Genomic DNA, 13135 nt, shown 5'->3' with positions numbered 1-13135 from the left:
TTAAAAAAATAATTTTCACTTACTGTGTTAAAAAATGCCATTTTATTAATAACAGCATTTTATATTTAATGCCAATTAATTTTTAGTGCCATTTTAAACATTTACCCACAACACAGTATATCCCATGAGACCCTGATCTTGTGATCAAGATTCCCCAATCATACTAGTTTTTTTGTTTGCCTTTTTTTTTTAAAGTAGGCTCCATGCTCAGTGTGGATCCCAACATGGGGTTTGAACTCATGGCCCTGAGATCAAGACCTGAGCTGAGATCAAGAGTCAGACATTCAACCAACTGAGCTACTCTGGCGCCCCGCTAGTTTTTTTATTTTTAAGTACTCTCTACACCCAGTGTGGGGCTCAAACCCACAACCCCAAGATCAAGAGTTGCACGCTCCACGGACTGAGCCATCCAGGCACCCCACCAATTACACTAGTTTATAAGAACACAAACCAGTAAGTTGTCAATACTAATGAGAGAATTTACATTTATAAAAAAAAGCTTTAAAAAACACATGTAAAAAAACACATGTAACTTTTGTTATCTGTGTATATACTTTATTCTGTTTCTACAGAGGATATTGAAATTTACACATTATTTTTAAGACAACTAATATACAGCTAACTGAAATAAAATACACAAGAAGCTTATGAGTTATGAGATACAGATGAGAAAACCTGAGAAGTTTTTAATTTAATTTGCCCTACTGGAAACATCAGGACTCCTGGACTTGATATTGGTCTTGTATATCAAACACTTTTTTCTCTAAGTACTAGCTGACACCCTTCCAAAGAGCACGTTGTACTACTGTGTCTAAGAAATCAGTGAATAACTAGGTTTTCCATCTTATCAAAGTACAAAGCATTACTTCAATTCTAGGCCCTCTGACAGAATGTATCTATTTTTACTAAGTTCTTTAATGAAATTTTATTAAGAAATTATTGATTCAGAAAGTAAATACAAGGCATCTTTATATTACAAAGAAAACCAAGAAGACAAAAATCTAGTATTTTAAACAAATTCCAAATTCTGACATTTGGAGCAGGATGACTCCCAGATTATCTTTTTCTAAAAGAGATTTCTTCCAGCTTGTTTCCAGACTTCTTTTACTCCTTTAATGCTTTCTCTTTTCACACATTTCCAGTATTCCTGTACACTTTGTTGTTGTGGTACCTGTTAACCAAAAGCGAAAGTAAAGAGATCATTCTCTTCAAGATTAAACACGATTTCATGTGAGCTCTGTTATTATTCCCCACACACCTCCAAAAAGTACTTGAGATGGATTATGTTGTAAAAGATAACTGCAACAGAATTGTAAGTAAGACAGGATAAAAGACAAAAAAGTGAACGTGATGTAAGAATATCCTTGGGATAACTAGGGAATGGAGGCTGACTAAGTATACGTGATTAGAGCTTCCTCCCTAAGAAGATAATGAAGACTTTGGGTGATCTTGTTCACATATTGGTTTAAAATGTAATTATTTCATAATGCTTTATAATATTTTATAATGTTTCCCTTTTTATGGTGAACTTTATTTAGCTAAGTGGAATACAAATTATAAGCCTAAAATAAAACTTTGATTTAACCTTGCTGAAGTTAAAAAAAAGAAACAATACATTTGATAAGAACCCTTAAGAAGAAATAATATAATTCACCTAAGTGCTCTGTGAATTAAAAGGTTCTGTATGGGTCTTCTCAGTTAAACAACAAAGTAAAGGTTAGAAAATACTTGTATCCTGGTGACCACAGGAGCACAGCATTGCTGGAAATGTGCCAAATGGAAGCAAAAGTTTCTGATAGATTTACAGGTCTTCTATTTAATGTCTCTTGAGAAATGGCAAAGAGGCTCCTTAGTATATTAAACTGTTAACTGCAAAGGCTGGTTTAATTTCCAGGGATATGACTGTTAACTATGAGGTACTGGGTACTACTACAAAGCTTGTAAAACATGTCTGCTAATAGAAATCATATTTATTCATTTTCCATAAATGTTTATAGCAGGAAAACGAACATGCTTTTCTGAGTTGTAAATAAATAATTTGTTTATGAACCTCCCATATCCTCTCCCTCATTCTCTCTCCTCTCTTATGGCCTAACTACCTGCTTATCACATAGCTCTCTTTCCACCCCTGTTTTCAACCTGAAGACTGCTTTAAACAAAATTTTGAGTTTTATTTGTCCCACAGACGAATATGTGAATTTGAATGCAGTGATAATGGCTAACATTTACTTCAAGTGTCTCAGGCACTATACTAAGTATCCTACACTTGATTCTTTAAAAATTTTTTTCCGGTAGATTCTATTAGTTTCCTCATTGTACAAAGATGAGGAATGTGAGGCTCTGAAAAATTAAGTGGCTTTGCAAGATTAGGCAGTTAGTAAGTGACAGAGCTGGGATTTGAATTTAGGTGTGTCTTAACTACAGAGCCCAAGGCAAAATTCTAGGCTATGTTTTCTGAATAGTGGTTTCTGATTAGACATAGACAAAAAATAAAGGCAAAGAAAAATACTGGATTCCATCTGTAGGAGGTATCTCGGTGTTGTGATCATAGCTTATAACCTCTTTATAAATGACAAAGCCTCCATTTAAGACTATAGATTTGTCCAAATTCTAGGTGTAAAATATCATTCATTCAATTACATGTAAACATGTAATTATTTAAAACTCAAAATCTTTACCCATAAACCTCGATGCATCCTGTTTTTTAAAACCCCGAGAAACTCTCCATGACTAAGACATTCATCACCATCCACATCAAAGATCTTGAAGACGGTGTCCAAAATATTGTTCGAGAGCTCCTGTCCTGTTGCTACTTTCACGGCCCTCTTAAACTCCGCTGAAAGAAAACATAAAAGAACTCATCAACCATAGCTGATGGTGAAACAGTGAAATAGTCTAAGTGGAATTCATCTAAATTTTATTATTTGAGAAGCAAAAACAAATCTAAATGTTCATTAATGGGAAGAAAAACAAAACCAAAAATACTCATTAAGAGCATATCGAAATAATAAATTTGGCTGAGAAATGTCATGAAAGTAATTGAAAGAGAAGCAGGCTATTTTAATTTAATCAATATTTTAAAGAAGGTATTTAAATATTCTCTTTTCCTTCTTAGGGGAAAAATAAGGAAAGTAAAAGCAAATAAAGTTATTGTTAAATGTGAGAGTCAATGCTGTAAGTCTAGAGTAACCACAACGAATTAAAAGGCCAATCAACTGTTTTACTGATAACTGGCTCCTTGATCAGTACGTTCTAGTTAAAGAATAAAGTGATACTGTATAGATGATAAAAATTAAGTCATAAAACTTACCCAGTCTGACAGGACGATGAGCTAAACTGAACATTTGCATAGCAATAGCAAAGTCTTCCAAGTGGGTCGTAAAATGACAAAATGACTTGAACTCATCCAAACTAATGCTCTAATAAAGTAACAAAAGTGAATTTTAATTACAATTTTGTAAATACATTAAAAATCTTAGAATATAAGCATAAGTCCCAGTTCAGAAGCTCATCATAAAGCTTCTGAACTTTTATAGCTTTCTAAGAAAGTCTTATTAAAAAGAATGGGCATGCCCACAGTGTATGGTTGTGTAGACTGCACACTGGGTGAAAGGGGTCTCCTGGAGCAGGCCAAGACCTGGGGTGGCCCTGTGGTACAGACTGGATTCTGTCTTCTCAAAATTCATAGGTTGAAACCTAACGCCCAACGTGATTGTATCTGGAGACAGGGCTGTTAGGAAGGCAATGAAGGCTAAATGAAGTCATAAGGGTAGGACCCTAATCTGATAGGACTAGTATCCTGATAAAATGACGAAGAGGCACCAGGGCTCTCTGACTCTGTGTGTAAGCACAGAGGACAGGCCATGTGAGGACACAGTGAGAAGTCTGCAAACTGGGAGGAGAGACTTCACCAAAACCAACTTGCCGGCACCCTGATCTTAGACTTCCAGGTTCCAGATGTGAGAAAACAAATTTGTTGTTTAAGCTATCCAGCCTGTGGTATTTTGTTATGGCAGCCTAAGGAAACTAATACATCCTGTTAAGTGGTCTGCCTCCTTGCTTTTCTGCTTTATCAATGGACACAGCACTGAGTAAGAGCACTGGGTTTTGGAGTTAGAGGAACCTATGTTGAAACTTCAGTTCTGCCATTCACTATGTGCATGGTCTTAGCCTCTCTAAGACCTTACCTAAGGTAAGTAACCTTTCACGAATTAAGTAATTTGTTCAGGTCTACTAAATGGAAAATGGGGATTTGAACCTTGGTTCATCTGACTTTAAAACCTATACACATAAGAACAAAACAAAAAAAGTTAGAAAAACTAGTTTTTCCATTGGAAAAGTAAACAAAGTAAGAAAATTCTTTTTTTTAAAATTTATTTATTTGTCAGAGAGAGAAGGAGAAGCAGGCTCCCTGCTGAGCAAGGAGCCCCATGTGGGACTTGATCCCAGGACCCTGGGATCATGACCTGAGCCGAAGGCAGATGCTTAACCAATGAGCCACCTAGGTGTCCCAAAGTATGAAAATTCTTAACTTGAAAATAAATTCTTCTCTTCCTGAAAAAGTTTCTCTTTGTAGGGACCTTCAAGATCATGTCCTCTGCTTATGTGTGGTCTTATTCAAGTTTCACTACTTTTAGCCTTTGTCAATTTATGGAATTTTTACTTTTAAAATTTTATCTAAGTTTTTGAAGAGGTAACGTATACACATGGTAAAAAAAATTCTAACCATATTATGGATAAAAAATAAAGTCTTCTCTCTTCCTTCGACCTCCAGTTCTCTTCCCCATAGGTAAAGCACTGTTACCAATTCTGTGTACCCTTCCAGAAATATTCTACTCATATAAAAGAACACACACACACACCCCCCTGTTTTACACAGTGGAAGCATCCTCTTCACACATTTCTACACCTTGTTTTATACTTTTTTAATATTTGTTTATTTGAGAGAGAAAGAGTGTGTGTGTGTGTGTGTGTGTGTGTGTGTGTGTGTGTGTGTGTGTGAGTGGGCGCAGAGACAGAGAAGGAGAAACTCCTCAAGCAGACTCCCCACTGAGTGCAGAGCCTGACATGGGGCTTGATCCCAGGACCCTGAGATCATGACCTGAACTGAAATCAAGAGTCAGACGCTTAACCAACTGAGCCACCCAGGCAACCCCCCTTGCTTTATACTTTTAACAATAGATCTTATTAGCACAAATAAGAATAGCCATTTCTCTGCGTCATAAGCCATCACTGGGTGCAACCTTTCTGATTTTTCTTTTACTGATAAGTGAAAAATGGTATGCCATTAATGTTTAATCTGTATGTCTTGAATTGTGAATGATGTGAAACACTTTCAGTTTTATGTTCTTATTAATCATTTGCGGATTTCTCTTGTGTCTTTTTTATGTCCTTTGCCCAGATTTTTAATGTTATGTGACATTGCTAGGAAACAAGTGTCCATGGGTCTCTCATGTTTCTGCACATCTTTCAAACAAAGGCTCCAACCACCTTTTTATTCCAGACTATCTTCCCAAGAATGTTTGTATAGTGAACAGCCTCGAATACTGACAATGTCTCCTTTGGAAGCAGAGGACAGTTTCGCTTACTGCCCATCATAAAAGATTCAGATTCCTGAAGATGAGCTTTCTCGGCTATGTGCATGGGCAGCATCCACAAGGGCCCCTCAACATGGTCCCTGCAGGACTTGTGAGGTGAGGAGGAACTGACCAAACATGATGTTCATACTGTTCCTATGCTGTGAATAATATTTTTTGTCTCTGACCCAAGCATGTGTCTTTTGTCAGCATCCACGAAATGGTACAGGCTAACTTCCAAATAGATAAAACCTCAGATACTTTATAGTTATTAACATAGTGATTTTTAGGATCCCATTATTTATTAAATAGGGCAAAATGTAAGACCCTTCAAAGTTCTTGATTTTTAAAAAAATTTTTTTGAGGGGGAAGGGGCAAAGAGAAAGGGAGAGAAAAAAACCCCAAGCAGGCTCCATACTCAGTGTAGAGCCCAATGTGGGGCTCTATCTCATGACCCTGAGATCATGACCTGAGCTGAAATCAAGAGTCAGACACTTAACTCACTGAGCCACCCAGGTGCTCCCAAAGTTCTTGATTTTTAAGATCTCATAAATTAAAGAAATGGGCCTACTACATGTGATGCCAATATTCCTCCCCTCCCCATTTCGTTATTTTTTTTTCTTTTGACTTTGATTATAATTTTGGGGGGAGATGAGGGGAAGCAACAGAAATTTAACTTTTAGGTAGCAATTTCATCAAATTTTCCTTGAAAGCTTCTGAATTTTGCCTAGAAAGATATGTATATCCCACTCTAAGATGATTGTTTCCAAGTTTTCTTCTAAATACATTCAGTTTCAGGGCGCCTGGGTGGCTCAGATGGTTAAGTGTCTGCCTTCTGCTCAGGTCATGATCCCAGGGTCCTGGGATTGAGCCCCACATTGGACTCCTGGCTCAGTAGGAAGCCTGCTTCTCCCTCTTCCTCTGCCTCTCCCCCTGCTCATGCTCTCTCTATCTCTGTGTCTCAAATGAATAAATAAAACCTTAAAAAAACAAAAACATACCCAGTTTCATTTTTCTCTCTCTCTTTTCTCTAAGATTATTTTTGAGAGAGAAAGAGAGAGCATGAGCAGCGGAGGAGAGGCAGAGAGAGAGGGACAAACAGACTCCCCGTTGAACAGGGAGCCTGATGTGGGGCTCGATCCCAGGACCCTGAGATCATGACCTGAGCTGAAGGCAGATGCCTAACTGACTGAGCCACCCAGGTACCCCATTTTTCTCTTTAACATTTAATTCTTAGATCCATTTGGAATTTTAGAGTAATGAGTGAGGCAGAGATTTACCTTCATTTTCTCCCTCACATGGCCAGTCAATTAACTTAATGCCACTTTATCTCGGCATTCTCTTTTTAAAGACTTAATTTTTTTAAAGCAGTTTCAGGTTCACAGCAAAACTGAGGGAAAGGTACAGAGATTTCCCATATAGCTCTTGTCCCCTCAGCATTCTTTTCATATAAACTTTTATGGTTTGTCTAGGTCACTTGTGAGAATCCAATAGCATTTTTATTGGAACCCATTCGTGTTCACCAATATTTGGTTCTCTTTTGATTCCTGCATATAGGAAAGATTACACCTTTTTGCCTCTTTGCAGTTACGTGGGGGTCATGTGATTAGTCTGACCAATAGCCAAGTGTGATGTTTCTGGCCAAAACGTTTAATTGCTTGAATGTACTCACTCCTTTATTTTCCTGACACAGCCTCTGCACATGATGTATTTCCAGAGGTAAAGCTCCAAAAGGCAGAGCTTGGAAAGTCTGGGTCCCTGAGCAACTGTATGCAGAGCCTCCTACGATGATTGAGAAGGAAATCTTTCTTGTGTTAGCCATGGGGATTTCAGGGTTAATTTGTAACTGCAACAAACTGAGGTTGTTCTGACTAATATAACCATTACCTTTATAGATGAATCTAAGGGAGAACTGCTACATTTATAATACTAAGATTTCCCATTCAATAATAGGAGATGTCACTATAATTAGGTAACTTTTATGTCTATCAAGACCTTAAAGGTTTTCTTCATATATTTGGCGTTAAATTTATTTCTAATTGTTATATGTTTCTATTTAATTATAAATGGGATCTTCATTACATTTTATCTTTTTCCTCACTATAGAAATAGCTTTAAAAAAATTATATAAAAATACAAATCTACTCCAAAAACATGTATTGCAACAATGAAGTAAAAGCAATACATAAAGTAAAAAGTCACACTGGCGGAGCAAGATGGCGGAGGAGTAGGAGACCTGGATTTCGTCTGCTCTCAGGAATTCAGCTGAATAGGGATCAAACCATTCTGAACACCTACGAACTCAACAGGAGACCGAAGAAGAGAGTAGCAACAACTCTCTGAACAGAGAAGCGACCACTTACTGGAAGGGACCCAACAAGCGGCAGATCTGGGGAGACTCCCCTCCCTCCCCTGGGACGAGTGGCGTGGGAGCGCACTGCAGGGATCTGCTGGGTTTGGAGACTCCGCGCGGGGTCGGGTGCCAGAGACAGAAACGCTCCTCACAGGCCAGGTGAGCACGGAGTGCGGTCGGAGACCAGGGAGATGGGAGTGACTGCTTTTCTCTGTGGGCGCACTGAGGAGCGGGGCCCCAAGTTCTCAGCTCCTCCAAGTGGAGATTAGGAGGCCACCATTTTCACCCTGGTCCTCCAAAGCTGTACCAGAGCTTGCAGGGAACAAAAGCTCCTGAGAGCAAACCGGAGCAGCTTGCTTAGCCTGGACTGACAAGGGTAGGGCAATTCCACCTCTGGCAAAGACATTTGGGGACCACGGCAACAGGCCCCACCCCGAGAAGATCAGCAGGAACAGCCAGCCAAGACCAAGTTTACCCATCAAGGAGAACGGGAGAACTCCAGCACTAGGGGAATACTGCACATAGAATTCATGGCTTTTTACCATGATTCATTAGTTTTTCAAAGTTAATTTTTTTAAACGGTTTTTTTTTTAATTTTTCTTTTTCCCTTTTTCAACCAACATCTTATCAAAATCCCTTTTTTAAAAAAAAACATTTTTTATTTTTCATTTTTAGAGTCATATTTTATCCCTTCATAGTAGTTACCCTTATTTTTGGCATATATATATAAGTTGTTCTCTCTTTAAAATTTTGAGATACAGTTTCTTCTAACAGATCAAAATATACCCTAAATCACTAGTGTATGGCTTTGTTCTAGTCTCCTGCCTGATCATTCTCTTTTTTCTTTTTTTTTAAATCTTCTTTCTTTTTTCAAACAACTTCTTATCGTATTAATCCTTTATAAAATCTTTTATAATTTTCATCCTTACAGTCATCTTCCATCCCTTCACTGTATCAACCCTTATTTTGTACATATATAAGTCTTTCTTCCTTTAACATTTTAGGAGGCACTTTTTTCTAACAGACCAAAATACGCCCAAAATCTAGTGTGTGGCACTGATCTATGCACTAGCCTGATCATGTGATCATATTCGTTTTTTTTTGTATTTATCTTTTTCTTTTTTTTTTTTTTTTTCCTTTCTTTTCTCTTTTTTCTTTCTTTCCCTTTCTTTTCCCCTGGTTTCAGGTCTTTTCTGATTTGTATAGAGTATATTTGCTGGGGATGTTGTTAACCTGTTAGCATTTTGTTCTCTCATTCATCTATTCTCCTTTGGACAAAATGACAAGATGAAAAAAATCACCTCAGCAAAAAGAACAAGAGATAGTACCATCAGCCAGGGACCTACTCAATACGGACATTAGTACGATGTCGGACCTAGAGTTCAGAATCATGACGTTAAAGATACTAGCTGGGCTTGAAAAAAGCGTGGAAGTTATTAGAGAAACCCTTTCTGAAGAAATAAAAGAACTAAAATCTAACCAAGTCGAAATCAAAAAGGCTATTAATGAGGTGCAATCAAAAATGGGGGCACTAACTGCTAGGATAAATGAGGCAGGAGAGAGAATCAGCGATATAGAAGACCAAATAATGGAAAATAAAGAGGCTGAGAAAAAGAGAGAGAAACAACTACAGGATCACGAGGGTACAATTTGAGAGATAAGCAATACGATAAGACGAAACAACATTAGAATAATTGGGATCCCAGAAGAAGAAAGAGAGAGAGGGGCAGAAGGTATATTGGAGCAAATAATAGCAGAGAACTTCCCTAATGTGAGGAAGGAAACAGGCATCAAAATCCAGGCGGCACAGAGAACCCCTCTCAAAATCAATAAAAATAGGTCAACACCCCGACATCTAATAGTAAAACTTACAAGTCTCAGAGACAAAGAAAAAATCCTGAAAACAGCTCGGGAGAAGAGATATGTAACCTACAATGGTAGAAATATTAGATTGGCAACAGACCTATCCACAGAGACCCGGCAGGCCAGAAAGGACTGGCATGATATCTTCAGAGCACTAAATGAGAAAAATATGCAGCCAAGAATACTATACCCAGCTAGGCTGAAAATTGAAGGAGAGATAAAAAGCTTCCAGGACAAACAAAAACTAAAGGAATTTGCAAACACGAAACCAGCCCTACAAGAAATACTGAAAGGAGTCCTCTAAGCAAAGAGAGAACCTAAAAGCAGAACAGATCAGAAAGGAACAGAGACAATATACAGTAACAGTCACCTTACAGGCAATACAATGGCACTAAATTCATACCTTTCAATAGTTACCCTGAATGTAAATGGGCTAAATGTCCCAATCAAAAGACACAGGCTATCAGATTGGATTAAAAAACAAGACCCATCAATATGCTGTCTGCAAGAGACTCATTTTAGACCCAAAGACACCCCCAGATTGAAAGTGAGGGGGTGGAAAACCATTTACCATGCTAATGGACACCAAAAGAAAGCTGGGGTGGCAATCCTTATATCAGACAAATTAGATTTTAAAACAAAGACTGTAATAAGAGATGAGGAAGGACACTATATCCTACTTAAAGGGTCTATCCAACAAGAAGATCTAACAATCGTAAGTATCTATGCCCCTAACATGGGAGCAGCCAATTATATAAGGCAAATAATAACAAAAGTGAAGAAACACATTGAAAACAATACAATAATAGTGGGGGACTTTAACACCCCCCTGACTGAAATGGACAGATCATCTAAGCAAAAGATCAACAAGGAAATAAAGACTTTAAATGACACACTGGACCAAATGGACTTCACAGACATATTCAGAACATTCCATCCCAAAGCAACGGAATACACATTCTTCTCTAGTGCCCATGGAACATTCTCCAGAATAGATCACATCCTAGGTCACAAATCAGGTCTCAATGGTACCAAAAGACTGGGATTATTCCCTGCATATTTTCAGACCACAGACCACCATTTCAGAGTTCTTTGAAACTAGAACTCAATCACAAGAGGAAAGTCGGAAAGAACTCAAATACATGGAGGCTAAAGAGCATCCTACTAAAGAATGCATGGGTCAACCAGGAAATTAAAGAATTAAAAAAATTCATGGGAACCAATGAAAATGAAAACACAACTGTTCAAAATCTTTGGGATACAGCAAAGGCAGACCTGAGAGGAAAGTATATAGCAATACAAGCCTTTCTCAAGAAACAAGAAAGGTCTCAAATACACAACCTAACCCTACACCTAAAGGAGCTGGAGAAAGAACAGCAAATAAAGCCTAAACCCAGCAGGAGAAGAGAAATAATGAATATCAGAGCAGAAATCAATGAACTAGAAACCAAAAGAACAGTAGAACAGATCAATGACACTAGGAGCTGGTTCTCTGAATTAACAAAATTGATAAACCCCTGGCCAGACTTATCAAAAAGAAAAGAGAAATGACCCAAATCAACAAAATCATGAATGAAAGAGGAGAGATCACAACCAACACCAAAGAAATACAAACAATTCTAAGAACATATTATGAGCAACTCTATGCCAGCAGATTAGATAACCTGGAAGAAATGGGTGCATTCCTAGAGATGTATCAACTACCAAAACTGAACCAGGAAGAAATAGAAAACCTGAACAGACCTATAACCACTAAGGAAATTGAAGCAGTCATCAAAAATCTCCCAACAAACAAAAGCCCAGGGCCAGATGGCTTCCCATGGGAATTCTATCAGACATTTAAAGAAGAATTAATACCTATTCTCCTGAAACTGTTCCAAAAAATAGAAATGGAAGGAAAACTTCCAAACTCATTTTATGAGGCCACCATTACCTTGATCCCAAAACCAAAGACCCCATCAAAAAGAATTACAGACCAATATCCTTGATGAACATGGATGCAAAAATTCTCACCAAAATACTAGCCAACAGGATCCAACAGTACATTAAAAGGATTATTCATCATGACCAAGTGGGATTTATCCCTGGCCTGCAAGGTTGGTTCAACATCCGCAAATCAATCAACGTGATACAATACATCAACAAAAGAAAGAACAAGAATCATATGATCCTCTCAATAGATGCAGAAAAAGCATTTGACAAAGTACAGCATCCTTTCTTGATCAAAACTCTTCAGAGTATAGGGATAGAGGGTACATACCTCAATATCATAAAAGCCATCTATGAAAAACCTACAGCGAATATCATTCTCAATGGGGAAAGGCTGAGAGCTTTTCCCCTAAGGTCAGGAATGTGGCAGCAGGGATGTCCACTATCACCACTGCTATTCAACATAGTATTAGAAATCCTAGCCACAGCAATCAGACAACAAAAAGAAATCAAAGGCATCCAAATCGGCAAAGAGGAAGTCAAACTCTCACTCTTTGCAGATGATATGATACTGTATGTGGAAAACCCAAAAGACTCCACCCCAAAACTGCTAGAACTCATACAGGAATTCAGTAAAGAAGCAGGATGCAAATTCAATGCACAGAAATCAGTGGCATTCCTATACACCACCACCAAGACAGAAGAGAGACAAATCAAGGAGTCGATCCCATTTACAATTGCACCCAAACCATAAGATACCTAGGAATAAATTTAACCAAAGAGGCAAAGGATCTGTACTCAGAAAACTATAAAATACTCATGAGAGAAATTGAAGAAGACACAAAGAAATGGAAAAACGTTCCATGATCATGGATTGGAAGAACAAACATTGTGAAGATGTCAATGCTACCCAGAGCAATCTACACATTCAATGCAATCCCCATCAAAATACCATCCACTTTTTTCAAAGAAATGGAACAAATAATCCTAAAATTTGTATGGAATCAGAAGAGACCCCAAATAGCCAGAGGAATATTGAAAAAGAAAAGCAAAGCTGGCGGCATCACAATTCCGGACTTCCAGCTCTATTACAAAGCTGTCATCATCAAGACAGTATGGTACTGGCACAAAAACAGACACATAGATCAATGGAACAGAATCGAGAGCCCAGAAATGGACCCTCAACTCTATGGTCAACTAATCTGTGACGAAGCAGGAAAGAATGTCCAATGGAAAAAAGACAGTCTCTTCAACAAATGGTGTTGAGAAAAGTGGACAGCCACATGCAGAAGAACGAAACTGGACCATTTCCTTACACCACACACAAAAATAGACTCCAAATGGTTGAAAGACCTAAATGTGAGACAGGAGTCCATCCAAATCCTAAAGGAGAACACAGGCAGCAACCTCTTCG

At 38.0% G+C, this 13135-nt stretch overlaps 1 protein-coding gene across 4 annotated transcripts in view; it reads right to left on the bottom strand.

The window, feature by feature from the left end:
- Positions 1-533: 533 nt before the first annotated feature.
- MICU2 (mitochondrial calcium uptake 2) overlaps positions 534-13135 on the bottom strand; it is a 171717-nt gene continuing 159115 nt past the window's right edge. For all 4 annotated transcript variants that reach the window (XM_025875190.2, XM_025875191.2, XM_073894798.1 and 1 more), the window contains 3 exons: positions 3311-3419; positions 2679-2836; positions 534-1171 (listed from right to left, as the gene is read on the bottom strand). In XM_025875190.2, coding sequence (XP_025730975.1) covers positions 1067-1171; positions 2679-2836; positions 3311-3419 — 372 coding nt within the window. In that variant the 3' untranslated portion in view covers positions 534-1066. The remainder of the gene's footprint in view (positions 1172-2678; positions 2837-3310; positions 3420-13135) is intronic.

Source organism: Callorhinus ursinus, unplaced genomic scaffold (genome assembly GCF_003265705.2).
Source record: "Callorhinus ursinus isolate GAN/ISIS: 27379988/994484 unplaced genomic scaffold, GSC_fseal_2.0 scaffold7, whole genome shotgun sequence".
NCBI lineage: Eukaryota > Metazoa > Chordata > Mammalia > Carnivora > Otariidae > Callorhinus > Callorhinus ursinus.
This window is presented reverse-complemented; position numbering and strand designations above follow the sequence as displayed.